The sequence below is a fragment of the Homalodisca vitripennis genome, chromosome X (genome assembly GCF_021130785.1).
Source record: "Homalodisca vitripennis isolate AUS2020 chromosome X, UT_GWSS_2.1, whole genome shotgun sequence".
NCBI classification, from domain to species: domain Eukaryota; kingdom Metazoa; phylum Arthropoda; class Insecta; order Hemiptera; family Cicadellidae; genus Homalodisca; species Homalodisca vitripennis.
In genome coordinates this window covers 51063037-51078835 of record NC_060215.1, presented here as the reverse complement: position 1 = coordinate 51078835, position 15799 = coordinate 51063037, and the positions used below count along the sequence as shown (strand labels likewise).

The 15799-nt window shown below is 33.0% G+C and overlaps 1 protein-coding gene and 1 pseudogene across 1 annotated transcript in view; both read right to left on the bottom strand.

The window, feature by feature from the left end:
* Positions 1-2674: 2674 nt before the first annotated feature.
* On the bottom strand, positions 2675-2831 carry LOC124370070 (annotated as a pseudogene).
* Positions 2832-7479: 4648 nt separating this feature from the next.
* LOC124368990 (eukaryotic translation initiation factor 4B-like) overlaps positions 7480-15799 on the bottom strand; it is a 69993-nt gene continuing 61673 nt past the window's right edge. Inside the window, exons 11-12 of the mRNA XM_046826579.1 lie at positions 10645-10711; positions 7480-8726 (exon numbers count right to left, since the gene is read on the bottom strand). Of these exons, the coding sequence (XP_046682535.1) occupies positions 8667-8726; positions 10645-10711 (127 nt within the window). The 3' untranslated portion in view covers positions 7480-8666. The remainder of the gene's footprint in view (positions 8727-10644; positions 10712-15799) is intronic.

Sequence of the window (15799 nt, the reverse complement as noted above, 5' to 3'; positions counted from 1 at the left end):
CTTTCGATAAATTTTTCTACTGGAAGTTTCGGTCCTTTGTTAATTTTCTCTTGCTGGAAGTAGTCTCTCACTCGACAAACCAACTCCCGGGATTGAACACGCAATGGAACGCCTTTTTCTCCAACCGTGGTGTAAGGCACACTTATCACGCGAGTGCGGGGCCTACCGCGTTTTTTTATCACTGTTTCAGTGCACTGATACATGGTACGGAATTAACAGTAATTAAATAATGTCTGTCACAAAAATGTAACACTAGAAAGTATGTGCGTACATTTGTCTTTCAAATAAGGTTTAGTCTTGAAAAAGACTGTTTAAACACTTGGCCACGAACACTCAGAAGCGCAATAACACCACACGAAACAACATACATAACCAACAACCAATGACGTAATGAAGCACGGTTTGCTACTGCGCATCACCCAGCTGATACCTACCGGATGACAGCTACAACAGAGGAGACGTGACAACGCTGCCTCCGTCGAAAAGGAAAGTGCTCGGTTGTGATTGGTGGAGCAGTAGGGCGAGCCTTCGTGAGGCAGTTCGGCTGTCTTCGGTCGAGCTCGTCCCAATACCCTTCTGTCTTTAATTCAACTATAAGTATATTGAATTGCATTTTCACACAAGAATGATCTACTCATACGAAAAAATTAATGATAAAAAATGTTTGAACTGAAACTCAAAAATAATTATATTAAATCCTTTAGCAGTTCTAAAATTACTTGTACAGAAAGAAAGTTTAGTCCTATCGATCTATGTCTAGGCTTCATGGAGATGAGGATTCAATGATTCTTAAGAGTTCCTTGATCTGGTACATTTGGAATGGAATTTCATCGTAAAGACTTTAGCCTATCAGTTTCAGGAATTTTAATTTCTTCACAAAACCCATAAAATGTTAGAATGATCTTGTTACCAATTAGATTAAAATAGCCAAAAGGATTTTAGATTTCTCTATGCAAACAAGTGCAAATTCATTAATGAAAAGGAATGGTATTTTTGTGGATTTTAGAGTTAATTTGAATCATAATTTATCTGAAAAATTTGTGTTGTTTCTTGTTAAAAAAAATTTGTGTGAGTTTTTGTTACTCGAAGTTTAAAATGGTATATTTGCATAATTTAATGTTTTCATATTTTTCTTCATACACTACTGGATCAAGTATATTTTGGGAAGATTTTGATATGTTGTTTATCAGAAGGATAGAGACAGCCTTTTCTTTTGTCAAAATAGGGTCTCAATTTCCAGTTACTAAATGTTTGTGTTGAGCATGAATATATATGTATATATATATATATATATATATATATATATATATATATATATATATATATATATTTATATATTTATAAAGTACACTACAGATTTAAAAAACATGAAATTAAATGAAAGAAACCTAAAAATACTGATGTAAAAAACAAATTGAACACAACCCATTTTACAAGCCCTAGTAATTGTATATTTGTGTTCCACTTTTACATAGAAAAATAAAATATTACATACAGTTTGTATTTTTTGTACATAAAAAAGGTGTCCTGAAAAGGTTACTGATTTCCTTTTAAGTTGAAAGATATTTTCTAAATAAAATACTGTGGGGGAATATCAGTTGCCTCATTATTGGTAAACATATTAGCTATTAAACAGATTATATTTGACTGCACATAGAGCGTGGGCCTAGATCTAACACCTTTCTGATTAAAGGTTTAGCGTGGCACCGCATCGTGGTCATGATGCAACCTACTGGAAAGAACACTCGCCAGTGAATTAACAATCGATCATAAACAATTTAAGGATGATATTATATAATTAAAAAGTGATTAAAAATAATGTTACTACCGCACTAGATATGTGTAGCAATCACATAAAAGATTTTTCGGACAAGATCAGTTATAAGACATTTCACGTGCAAACAAGTGGGAAAAAACTATGGAACAACTTATATATGAAAATATAAGTTTAAAAAACCAGCTAAAGTTTATAAAAAACATCAGTGCATGTATTTGAGCAGTACTCCAGCATCAACTGCTTGGAAATATGTTGAATACAAAACAAGAAAATATGGATATTGTTAAGACCATAGCTCGGACATTGAACTTCGAATTGAAGGAGGAAATGATTGACACTGTTATAGTCTTTCCATGAACCCAAATGATTCCAGCTCTTCTCGTGGAATATCAAAATTCTGTAGACATATTGACATGGAAACTATGAGTAACAAGACTAATGTGACAAATGGATTTACAGCAACAGAAGTGGGATTCAACAGCAACAATAAGGTTTTTATCAATCTGGCAATGACTAAAGAGACAAGAGCCCTGTGGATGGAGACCCAAACCTTGAAGGAGCAGAAAGAGGATTCAAATGTGCCTGGATAACTAGTGCGGTGAAGGTGTTTCTAAGAAAGGAGCAGGGGAGAAAGGCTGTGCAAATCACCGAAGCTGACCTCGAGAATCTTAAATAAAATGTTAATTAAGTAAATTTTAATTTATTCCATTTTTGTTCTTTATTTAATTCTTTTCCATGTGCACTTTGACGAATGTTTATTGCACATTTCTATTGTATTTACACAGTTATATATTTATTATAATTTTTACAAAATTATACAGTCCTATTAGTTTATATTGTATATCAAACGACTGCTTTTTGCAGGAAAATTCACTAAAGAATCTATATGAATTAAAGTATGTACATATACTATCAAAATGTTAGATAGTTAGGGCCTTAAGTAAACAATTTTCTAGCATTTTTAGGAGCCAACTATCCTATTATAGTTTTCAATAAGCAATAATCGCACCTTAGATGAACTTTATTGGTTACGATATTGCCACTGTGCAAAGTTTATTATAGCACTTACGGAAACTACGTTAAATTGATTGATTACAAATCTAAACTGTTTCCAGCAAATTATAATATATTTAGACAGTACAGAGATTTACAACAAACAGGCATCGTGCAGGGAGGTTGAGTGTTATTGGCTGATATAGATTAAATTAAAGCCCAACACTTATACAAACTAGAAACTGAAGACTAAATCTATGGTATTATTTTACTTTACACCAAATGCCACTCTGGCTTCTTAAAACATGTTTGTTCAAAAGATTTATTTATTTAAATTTATAAAATAAAATAATAATACTTGGGAGATTTTAATTGGCTCATTTTAGGTTTAGAGAATTATCTGTCACTAGAAAATTATATGTGTAGTCAGTTCAGTCCAATGGTACCACTCTACTAAACCATGCAGACGTCAAGAATCACACAATAAACAAACTGAGATGTAAGCATTGTCTCAGTTGCAATATGTGTTCAACACTTTCCTCTTATAGAATAAGAGGCGTGTTCAGAAAGTAAGTACTGTTTCATTCTACAGCCGCCATAACGCAGCAACCGGTGTCCGCGCATGCGCACTAGTCGTCCTTGTTCACTGGCTATTGACTCACGCCATTTTAATTGTTCTACATTATGTTTTCAGTTTACTCTGAACATTTCAAATGTTTCAGACAATTAGTAATCCCGCCGATTGTGAGATTCTTTCTGCAATAAGATTTTTGAACGCAAGAAATGTGAAACCGGCTGAAATGTATCGTCAACTTCGAGACGGGGAAAAATTGATGAGTGAAAGAATGGTAAGAAAGTGGGTTAGAATGTTCAATGGCGGTCGAACAAGTGAGCATGAAGAGAATTGGAGCGGCCGACCTTCTCTCGTTACCGATGATCTGGTAAGAGCAGTTGACGAAAAAATCCAAGAGAACAGACGTTTTACTATGACAACTCTATCTGATGATTTCTACCAAATTTCAGTCTTTTGTACTAAATTGTTACAGAGCGCTTAGGTTACCGCAAGCTGTTTCAGATGGGTTCCAAAAATGCTCATTGACGTGCAAAACCAAAAGACTCAGAAGTGTTTTGACTTTTCTCACACAATACACAGATGATGGTGAGAATTTTTTAAACAAAATTGTGACAAATGATTTAACTCCAAACAGCAGTCAATGGAGTGGCGACACATGCAATCCCAGAAGAAAAAAAAATCAAGACGACAATGTTTGCATAAAAATTCATGTGCACTGTCTTTTGGGATCGGAAAGGTGTTTTGCTGATTGATTTCCTCTGAAGAGATGAAACCATTAATGCGGCAAGGTATTGCGAAACCTTAAGAAAACTAAGGTGGGAAATTAAAAACAAACGGAGAGGATGCTTAGTAACATAATTGTGTTGCTTTACTTTATGACGATACTAGGCCCCATAACCTCAACATACTGTGTTTTAAGTCATGTAGTTTACTTATTGAAGTGTGTTACATCCTACTAATTTATGTTTAATTTGAAGGCTTAAATAGCAATTGTTACTAACTTGAATATTGTTACTAATTAATATATATAGCAAGGTATTGCGAAACCTTAAGAAAACTAAGGTGGGAAATTAAAAACAAACGGAGAGGATGCTTAGTAACATAATTGTGTTGCTTTACTTTATGACGATACTAGGCCCCATAACCTCAACATACTGTGTTTAAGTCATGTAGTTTACTTATTGAAGTGTGTTACATCCTACTAATTTATGTTTAATTTGAAGGCTTAAATAGCAATTGTTACTAACTTGAATATTGTTACTAATTAATATATATATATATATATATATATATTAATTATATATATGGGTGTGTTTATTATTCTTCTTCTTATCAACTATACTTGCTGGTACCTGTGATTGTAAGATAAATGAGTATTAATGCATGTCATAATTTTATTTACATTTTCTTATTAGTGCTGAAATTAAATTGGCTTCTACTGTTTTGCAGGATTGTAAAATAAAATCTAAAAAAATACATTGAAATATGCTGTTACGTTGTTTAAATCGAATCGTTCTCTTATGAATGAGGATAAAACACAACCAATATTCTTCTCTTCGAGGCCCTTGAGTTCAGTTTGGAAAAATTATCTACGTACTATCTGTCAAAGTTTTGGGAATTTTCCAAGATGGCCACTTGATTTGAGGTCCACATTTCAATTACATCTCTTCTACATTATCATGGTTATATCATTTGAGACGGTTACCCTAATTTGTTCCAGTCTATTTCTTATATGGACTTATTGTATGGCGCAACTACAGTAGGACCGATAAAATATTAATTAACAGATATCCAACCTCTTTGTGACAAAGACCTTCTCAAGAACCTTTGTGTTGAAGCAGAAAGAAAACATTTTTAGACCTAGTTTGCGTTATTTTAGAACTCATCAGATTGGCAAAGTTGTTTGCGAAAACGTTTCTGTCACAAAGAGGTTGGTTATCCGTTTGGTTGATAAAAAAATTGACTTCAGACTTTTAGAAATGATTATGACGAGATCAGTTGATTACTTCAACTGGTTTTGTAAAGTTTTTATAGTTTAATGACTTAAAACATTTAATAATATAGTATTGATATATATACAGGGTGAGATACACCACCCTTCTTAGTTTTAACGAAAACCCCCATATTTGAACCCCAAAGAATTCAGGAAAATAATTTGAAAGATTTTAAAGTGTAAAAGTAGGTTAAGCCGTACCTCATTTTAGAGTTCTCTAATTCACGGATCATTTTGATACAAAAGTTTTAATTTATTTTCCTTCTTGTATACAATGTGGTTTAAAACAACAAAGTTGTAAGGTTTTTAACTGTTACATTGTTAAAATCTTTAGGAAATTCAAATTTTTATCCAAGATTTCCAAAAAAAGTACTGTTTCTAAAATATGTTACAGTTTTACAGTTGTCACTTTTCAGCAAACTTCCAATATTGATAAATAGTTTAAATTTAGGATATTCAAACTCTTTAACCTAAAAATTCAAATAGTAAAGTACGACTTTCATTAAACCTATCAATAGCTCTCTTACAAACTTAATATTTTTGTATTTAAAGGTGGATTTATCTTGGATGGTTGAGATATGGTGCCAAAAATAATAAGTATCATGCAATCCAATACATAAACACAACATGGTCTTAAAGAATTTTATCCAGAATGAACCAATAACAAAAATACTGCCCCTGTCCTCTGAATCGTGCCTCCATCTTGTTTCTGTTGTAAGATCACAATTTTTGATTGGCCACAGGTCAATTATTTGTGAATACTATAGTGAAGAGACATATTGTACCAGTGTTTTGTTATAAGTTTAAAATTAATAGGCATTGTTCCCTTTATTAAATGAATTTTTAGAAAAAGTGTATTCGGAGTTGTGTACTGTGTACCTTTTGGGATAAACTCAGGAGTCAGGCAAGGAGATGGTCTTTCTCCAATCTTATTTAATATTGCCATAGAAGAAGCACTTCAGAGTGTAGCAGAGAGGGATTTAGGGGTGGAAGTTGGAGCTAAACTAAACATCCTAGCTTTTGCAGACGATGTTGTCATATTTGCAGAAAATGTAGATGATTTGAGGTCACTAACTAGACTATTTATGAGTGAGGCAGAGAAAGTGGGGTTGAAGACGAATGATGCAAAAACTAAATATATGCACTTTAGAAGGAATCAAAATCAAAGAGGAGGACCCCTACAAATTGATGGGCATGTTTTCGAACAAGTGGAGAACTTTAACTACCTTGGGGTCACAATATCAAATAAAAACACAGATGAACCAGAGATACAAAATAGGATCAACTCAGCAAATAGATGTGTATATGCATGCAATAGGATACTTTCAACCAAATCTCTCTCTCACAAAACTAAAACTAGAATATACAAAACAATTATATGTCCAGTGCTTTTGTACGGATCCGAAACGTGGAGGCTAAATAAGAAGGATGAGAAAAAGCTTCTAGTTTTCGAGAATAGAATTTTACATAAAATTTATGGGCCATCATATGAACAAGGGGTATGGAGAAGAAAACATAATAGAGAAATCAGGGAGCTCTACAATAGTACGGATGTAATAGGAGAAATAAAGTGCAGAAGACTCCGTTGGGCAGGCCATGTTTTGAGAAGAGAAGAGGAATGCAAACTGAGGAGGGTAATGTACGGTAACCCAGAAGGAAGACGACCCCGTGGGAGACCGAAAGTGAGATGGTGGAACCAGGTGAAGGCTGATATGGAGAAGATGGGCGCTTCAGAGGAAGATGCAGAGGACCGTTCAAGATGGAGGAGCTTTGTTGGTGCGGCTAAATATCACCTCCGATATAAATGGCCCTGGGAGTAAGTAAGAGTAAGTAAGTATTCGGAGTTAACACATCACATATTCGGTATGAATTTTGTGTGTCATAATGCTTTAGTACGTTTTGTTCACTTGTACCTAGTTGGTAGTTAAGTGTTAGGTTAGTTGGCCATCTGAAGAAGAGATTCGATTACAGGTCTCAAAATGTAGTTATTTTGTTCTTGTTTCATGTCACGATGGTAAATGCCCGTAAAAATCTTGTTACATTTATAAACTGTTAGGTTCAACACTGATAAAGCTCAATATTATTTAAATTAAATAGTAGAGATACTAGTTCTAAGACAATGAGGTAAAAAACACAATTATATAGAGTGTACAATATTTGTATTTATTTATCTAATAATACATTAACATAGGCGGATGAACTTTTAACAATTAGTTTTACTAAATGACGGTAAATGAGCACTGTATCTCTTTAGTTGGTCCAAAACTAAACCCTGCTGTCTGTACATGCTTTTATAAAATTCTAGACAAATTGTTTTACGCTAATATTGTTGATTGATATTTATATTACAAACACATAACTATAAATTACACCACAGCTTTTAAATATTACACAATTGAATAAAATAAACCACCCAAGAAAAACTAACATACATAACGAAATGAACACAAACCATATTACAAGCCCTTTAATAACTGTACAACATATGTTGTGCCACTTTTACTCAGAAAACTGTGATATTATAAAATAAGTGAAAGTTATTATATAATTAAAATATTGCTGTGGTGGCATGTTTCAAATTTATCATTCACTGTTAGAAAGTAAAGTGAACAGTCAAAAATTTAAAACTTGCCACAACAATAAATTTATGCCTGAATCCTTATGTTCTGTTTATTTTCATAATCAGACTGCACTAAATTATGTAAATTTTACTTGTTAACAAATTATAAATATCTGAACCAACAAAAGTTATAACAAGTAGATAATAATGGCACACAACTGTAGGCAATTAAACAATAAAAGAAACCACTAGTCACAAATAAACTACTTTTGTACGAAGACACAAAATCTAAATGCCCTGCTCATTTAGGAAATTTTATCAAAAAGTATATTCGTGACATTACATTACATGAAGTTACATTACAATTATGTTATTGATATTGAAATTTACATGTGAAACATATACAGTATTTACAATCACAGTATGACGAGAGGAGAGGGAGGAAGTAACTAAATTATTCAGTTCTAATTAGACCTTAATTTTAAAGTTACACGATTTGTGACAAGTTTAATTTAAGCTGAAATACACCCACAGGTTGTCTACAGCCTTCCTTTTTGGTAACCTAATATATTCAAGAATAACTACTAAAATCAACAAAGTACAAAATCCCTTAATAAATAAGATACAAAATTATTATTTAAATGTATTGTTATCTACCAAATCACTCTACACAATGGGTAACAGTATTTACTTAACAGTGGACCAACAAACATTAAAATTAGATAAAGCCCGCAGCATATTTAGAGAAGACAGATGACACATCGGTAACTTAGTCTGCTGCACTCTCTGTGTCTTCAAGAAATGCATATTTATTGGAGCCAATAAAATTCTGAAACAAGTAAACGACTAATAAGAAAGTATGTTTTTACACGTGTACAAAATAACTATTTTCTAGTATAAAAACAATGCAAAGTAAACAGATTATAATAAGAACTCCAAATATATCAAATAAACAGAAGATAATGATAGCAGACTACAAAATTACTATCAATAATATTGAAAACAAATCAAGATGAATTAAAAATCCATACTTGAAACATCTGAAACATACACTAACATTTAAAACCCCAGTAAAAGAACACACAGTGAACTTAGTAATGGTTGAATCCAGAATTGTGTAACGTAAAATCTGATTCTGAATCTTGAAAAATGGATTCTAGAATTCCAATTGCATAAACGTTTTTAAGAAAATAATGTCTACAAGTTTTGGTGGACCATAATTACCAAGTAATTATGAATAAGTTCTTATAATTAGGATTAATCTTAAAATTGTTGTTGGTCTATAAAAAGTAGGCAATAATTTTCCCAAGATATTGACTTCAAATATTTGAACAAACTTGTGTGAACCACACATTCACACAACAAAGAACTTGTCTCAGTCACTTATTCTTGTACAACTCATTGCCTGTATCAATTGACCATTACAAGAGACAGACAATACAGTATACTATTCTTGATGGTGGATACGATTCCCTCTTTCCTCATTTGACATAAAAAATATTTTAAGAGCCACTGTTGTCGGCATGGGCACGATGTTTTCAGATCAACCATTTGACTTTATACATTCCGGTAGTCGTGAAAATGAAAAAAATACTTCTGACAAAATATTCTTCACATTACAATATAAATAATGGTAATTACATGAAATGGATAAATGTCTAGTAAAGAAGTTAAAAGGTATGGAAAATCAGAATATTTTTTACTGTAAATGTTGGAAGTGACATTCCACTATTTTCAATATATTATTTGATTATTGTCAACTGCCAACAAATATGTTGCATTAAAAAATTAAATTTTGTATTTATAATATATGAAATTTAAGACATGGCTTATTAAAATTACTGATAGTTTTGTATTGAATAAAAAGACCACATTAAATCATTTTTTCAATAGTTCATGCTGGAAGCCAATGTGGTAGGCGTGTTATAAAATTCTTGGCGGAGGAGGGACAGTTGACCCTATCAAATCGAAGAGGAAGATGAGCTGGAGTTAAAACTCAACATTCATATTAATTTTCAACCCTTCCCACCATAGCAATGTTATGTGTTAAAATGTTTGTATTCAGGATAAATCTCATCAGCCTGGTTTTTTTGTAACTTACCTCACTCAATGAAAAAATAAATAAAAAAGCCTAAACTCAGAAGCATTTGCATTAAACGACAAAAAGCATACTTTACATTTGGAAGGCTGCCACTTTCCATTCTTGTTTCGTTTATTAAAAAAACTCAAGAAAAAAGAAACACCCAAGACCCATATATTATATGACATAATTAGGTGTTCCGATTGTAATAATGCCCTCTGTATACATCCGTGTTATGTAGTATCTCATAATTATATTAACAATTTTGTTATGTTATGTGCATACCAGTAAATCACTACACCTAAAAGGAGTGTCCAATTATTAGGTATTGGGACAGAATTGATTTATCTTAGCTTTACCAAATCGTTTGTTGCACAACATATCAAACAAATGTTATAAAGACTGTTCTAAAACATTACAACAGGGTTCTATTGTATTTTAAATGTTGCCACTATACGAATCGTCACATTTAGCTGCTTTATGTACAAACCAATTATCCATGTTATATAGCGACTCTGAGAAAGTAAAATTACAAGTACAGTAAAGACAATCAATCAATATTCTTTATTACATATTCTTGGAGAATAGTACATCGTCAGAATACAAAACAGACAAAATAAAACAGAGGGCATTCTTAATTGACAAACTACAATCAACAAATACTCACTGGAGGTTGATGTTCTTGCATCTTGGGCATTCTTATTATTTCTTCAGTTGTATCCTTCTTTTGTTCTCTAGAAAACAGTTTATAAAAATCACTGAACATTGAGGTAATAATTTCATATTTGTAACCTCTTTTATTTGTAAAACCAGAACCCTTTAAAATAAACCAAGATTAAATTTAACATTAATATTTATCACTATTGAGAAATAATTAAAGCGCATTAAGAAGACTAATATGTTTATTATCACATAGCTTTTACTCATGGGAGACTATTACAGTTTGTCTAAGAACTGTATTAACTGTTTATTAAATAACTACAGTGAACCAAAAGCTTCAGGGCTGGCTGTACTGGCAGCCATTGTGATTTTCTTTAGCTTCATAAGAACAATGTAAATCTTCAAACATTTTAACGGCCTTACTTGACATATAACTATGAAATTATCTTGTTTTAAAGATAAATACACAACCAAATGCTCCTTAGTTTCTCGTGTTTTTTGAAAATAAATTTGTAACTTTTAATTACTTCATTGTGTAAATAAAAACGCCTTTTACTTTGAGCGTTTATCAGTACATTATATAACTGGTTTGCAGAACAATTCGTGTCGAAGTTTACACAGTAAAATTTCTAGTAAGAACTAACTTACAAAATTCTTATTACTACCTAATAAAGAGATTTTTGTTTGCTCTTAAAAATATGAACACAGAGAACATCTCTTAGAAATTCAGAAAGATTATAGTCCATCCTTGGTCCACAGTATGAGAAACTCCTCTTACCAACTTTCCAGAAGTGTAGCTTTGTGAATCATGCAGTTCATCATTATGGTGCACATATTTTCCAAGCATGTTCAGTTTATCTCTACAAAAATGGTCAAAACGCTTCAGGCAAAAAAATGAAGCGTAATGCAGAGTTCTGAATAGTTTGTATTCTTTGGGCGTCTTCCTTGAAGACCTGTTTCCGTAAGCTGAATATAAGTAAAAAAAACACTGACGCCAAGGGTTTTAATCTTTTTGCATACCTCCAAACTCCCACCATTAAGAATCACACACACTTCCCTCTCACTTAGGGTTTGCATCACAGGTTTTGGTGCCACATGAAGGACGATGAACCTGTCTGTTTAGTTTTAGCCCATTGTCTGCTGACCACTGTGATATTTTCCAAATCAGTATTGATTTGAGAAATAGCCCTGGCGGTTAAGATGGGATCATAGGACAAGTGCAGCTGATCTTTGTAATTATCTATGTACTGATGGACCGTGCAGTTTGCTCATTAAGAATTGGTTGTCTTAATTTTAGAAATTGTTGGCAATATTAAGATGGACATTTTCAGGGCCCGCAGCAACTTTTCAGCGTATAATATTTGTTTTTCTATTTTTAGGGAACTTTTCCTTTGATAAGTTAAAGCAGCCTTAATTATTTGTATAAATAGACGGCCACTACCAATTGCTTTGCTCTTGATTTCTTTCATAGCAAATTTCACATCTCTTCCAGACATAGGAGAAAAATTAAAGATATTTTCAGTGTCATTTCTTATATTGCATTCAAAACCGTCTATAACACATTGACTTACATCACATGCGCTACCTATTTTCACAAAATACTTATTAATATTGTTTATGCTCATGTGAATTGGTATGTTTTAATTTACATTAGCAATTGATATATCACTTTTTTTTAAATAGTCAATAGTTAATTTTTTTAATATGCCATATGAGAGGATTCAGTTCATTTCTTTTATCTTTATATTTCTTCCAGTTCTCACAGCCCCTGGTTTTAAAATATTCGTTTCTAAGTTTTTCTTAAACTTAACTTGTTATTTAATTTTTCCATGGTAACATTTTTGCTGACTTATTGGGGCTAGTTTTAAATACTAACAAATTATACACTTTACAAGAAATCCATCTGGATATTTTAAAAAGAAACATTTGACCAAATTCTATGACAATAAATAAGGGGAGAAGGTATTTGAGGTTAATTGTTGAAATTTAGTTTTATTTCATTAATACTCTCGTTTTAAATATAATTTAATTGTAATAATTTATTTCAACTAATTAATAATGCTGTTTTAACAACTCTTTTTACACCTTAACATACATAAAATTATAAAAAAGTGTGAATTTGAACTTGCCCGAGCGTCACTCGTGCTTTTTCTAGACGCGAATTGCTTGTTTTGTTATCGTTTACATTTTGCATATGCTAAATTTTTGTCACTTCAATATTCTGCTTACATTCTATGTATCGTGTCTTTAATGTTTAGTGTTTAACTGTTCATAGTTGTTGAAAGACTTTTTAGTTCTTCTGCTAAATCATGGAACAAGACAATTTGCGTACTTCAGAAATAGACAGATACTCAGACAGTGATATTGAGATATCAAAGACAGACACAAAAGTGAATTATAAAAAGTAAATGAATGGTCATTGTATGTAATGTAAATAGTTTATTTTAATTATCATTTTATTAATAACAATTGAATGTAACAAACAGTTTTATCTAATCTTCCAGACAACTAATTCAGAAGCTTGTCATAAAATCGTCAAAAAGTGAATTTTGACTGTTTTGTTATTGTGCTTTATAATTAAGTAATCCAATAAAAACTGGTTTTCCATTTAAAAAACATTGTGCTATCTTGAATAAAAATTATTGAAATGGATAAAAAAATAGAATAGTGGCAGTTGCTTTTGATGTTTTGTTTTTATTACTAAAAAATTTGTAAATATATACTAAAAAAAATATTTGGAGAAAGCATCCAACACTATTGTAGAGCAACCACCATAGACTAAAATGTCCTGAAAATTGACTAATTCAATATTGTTAATACTTGTAAAAAGTCTTGTAACAATAAATTGATATTGTTCATGTTATATTGATATTGCTTATGAACCACCACCACCAATGGCTGGGTAGATGTATTCCCTTTAAGGATAAACTCACTAAGTGGTACATGTGATAACCGCAGTATTCACTAAACAGCAAGGCCATTGGCACAAGACGTGTAATACAACTATGTATTCAAATTTGTTGGAGGCCTGATGATGAGTACTTGTAGTGGTGTGGTTATAACATGGTTAAGTATTTTGTAGTAGACATACATGTCAAAGTATTTATTTACATTTTCAGTCAGCGAATATGAGCATTTGTTACAAACACATTTTTTTTAAGAATTTAAGAGCAAAACCATCAAAATTGGTTTAGTCTTGAAACTTAACTAGCTTTATTCTAGGGTTAAAAGGGCTCATTTCACACTGAAATGTAATGCTAACACTGCTAATCACATTAGATTATGTACAGACCAAATTCAATATGTTCACCGAAATATTTCTAACATCACGATTAAGTTATATTTTCTCTACCAGATACAAATTTAGATTAATCCCTCGTTTGCTGATTGTGTCACCCACACACACTTCCTTCACCACTGAACTCTTTGTTTAAAGCATTTTGAGTTATGAGGTGTTTGCAATCTAGCAAAAACATACAAAGGATTAAAACCCGAATCAATCAATCAATCAGTAGGCTTTATTCGTGAACATCAAGTACAGAATAAGGGTCAACAATCGATAAAACAAATCAAACTGGAACAATTGATATGTTTTCGAAGTCTGATCATTTACGAGGGTTATCCAAAAAGTAAGTTTCCCTGTTCTGTAAAAAGACGCGTACGTAACACAGCGTGCAGCTGTGGGCGGGGATATGTAGCGCGGTTCGGTTGGCAACAGGTGCGCCGGTCACTGGCCCATTGTCACGCTTCTCAGTCAGTTGCTGCCCAAACATCATGGAGACTCCACTGCGTTCTGCCGCCAGTTGCGAAGTCCGTAGTGTTATTCGTTTCTTGACCGCCAAAAACGAAACTGCCGTTGAAATTCATCGTCAGTTGTGTCAAGTGTATGGTGAACATGTTATGTCCGTTCAGATGGTCCGTCGTTGGCGTGCAATGTTTTTGGAAGGAAGAGAAAATGTTCATGACGATGAGCGTAGTGGCCGACCGGGCAATTCTCGGCAACCTGACGTCATTAATGCTGTACGAGCAGTTATTGACAATGATAAGCGAGTGACTCTCGATGAAATTATGGATAAACTGCCGTCAAGTGTTGAAGTTAGCCGGTCATCTGTGCACAATATCATGACAGAAGATCTTCAGCTTGCAAAAGTGTGTGCAAGATGGGTGCCTCGCTTATTGAGCAATGCCCATAAACAACAACGAATGGCTGCTGCCCAGTCTTTCTTGCGATTGTTTGACGATGAAGATGAAAACCTTTTCAGTAGAATAGTCACTAGTGATGAAACATGGATTCACCACTCAACTCCAGAGGCCAAACGCCAGAGTATGGTGTGGCAAAAAAAAGAAGAGGCAGCTCCTCAAAAAGCCAAAGTTTTTTGAGTCGGCAGGAAAGGTAATGGCTACAGTTTTTTCGGACTGCCGTGGAGTGTTATTGATTGACTATCTTCCTCGGGGTGAAACCATAAATGCAGAAAGGTATTGTGAAGTTCTCACCAGACTTCGGCGGGCAATACAGAATAAACGGCGTGGACTTTTGTCGCGCACGGTTCTGCTTATTCAAGATAACGCCCGACCACACGCTGCTCGTGCAACAATGGAACTTTTGAGGAAATTTAAGTGGGATGTTTTTGGTCATCCTCCATACTCACCAGATCTTGCGCCTAGCGATTTTCATCTGTTTCCGGAGCTGAAAAGACACCTTGGCGGTCGGCGATTTGCCAACAGCGATGACCTTCAAAATGAGGTGGATACTTGGCTTAAAAATTTGGCGGGTGAATTTTGTGATGCTGGAATAAAAAAACTACTTCCTAGATACCAAGAGTGCTTAGAAAGGGATGGTAACTATGTAGAAAAATAAGGTATGATGTAAAAAGTTGAATAAATGTGTTTCAGTTATTTTTTGAGTCTTTTTAACTTTTTCATAATTAATGGAAACTTACTTTTTGGATACCCCTCGTATATTGGTGCTGTTCTCAAATTAACTAGCACAAAACCAGGTGAACATCTATTCTGTTAAAATGTCTAATACAGCAAACTTATACCATCTACATAAAAAATACATATGCACAAAATATATGTAGAGACAGAAAAGTGCAAATAATGGTAAATGCATAGCATGACATCTCACTCTGTGTAGTAGTAGTGTGATTCAGTGTTTTTTG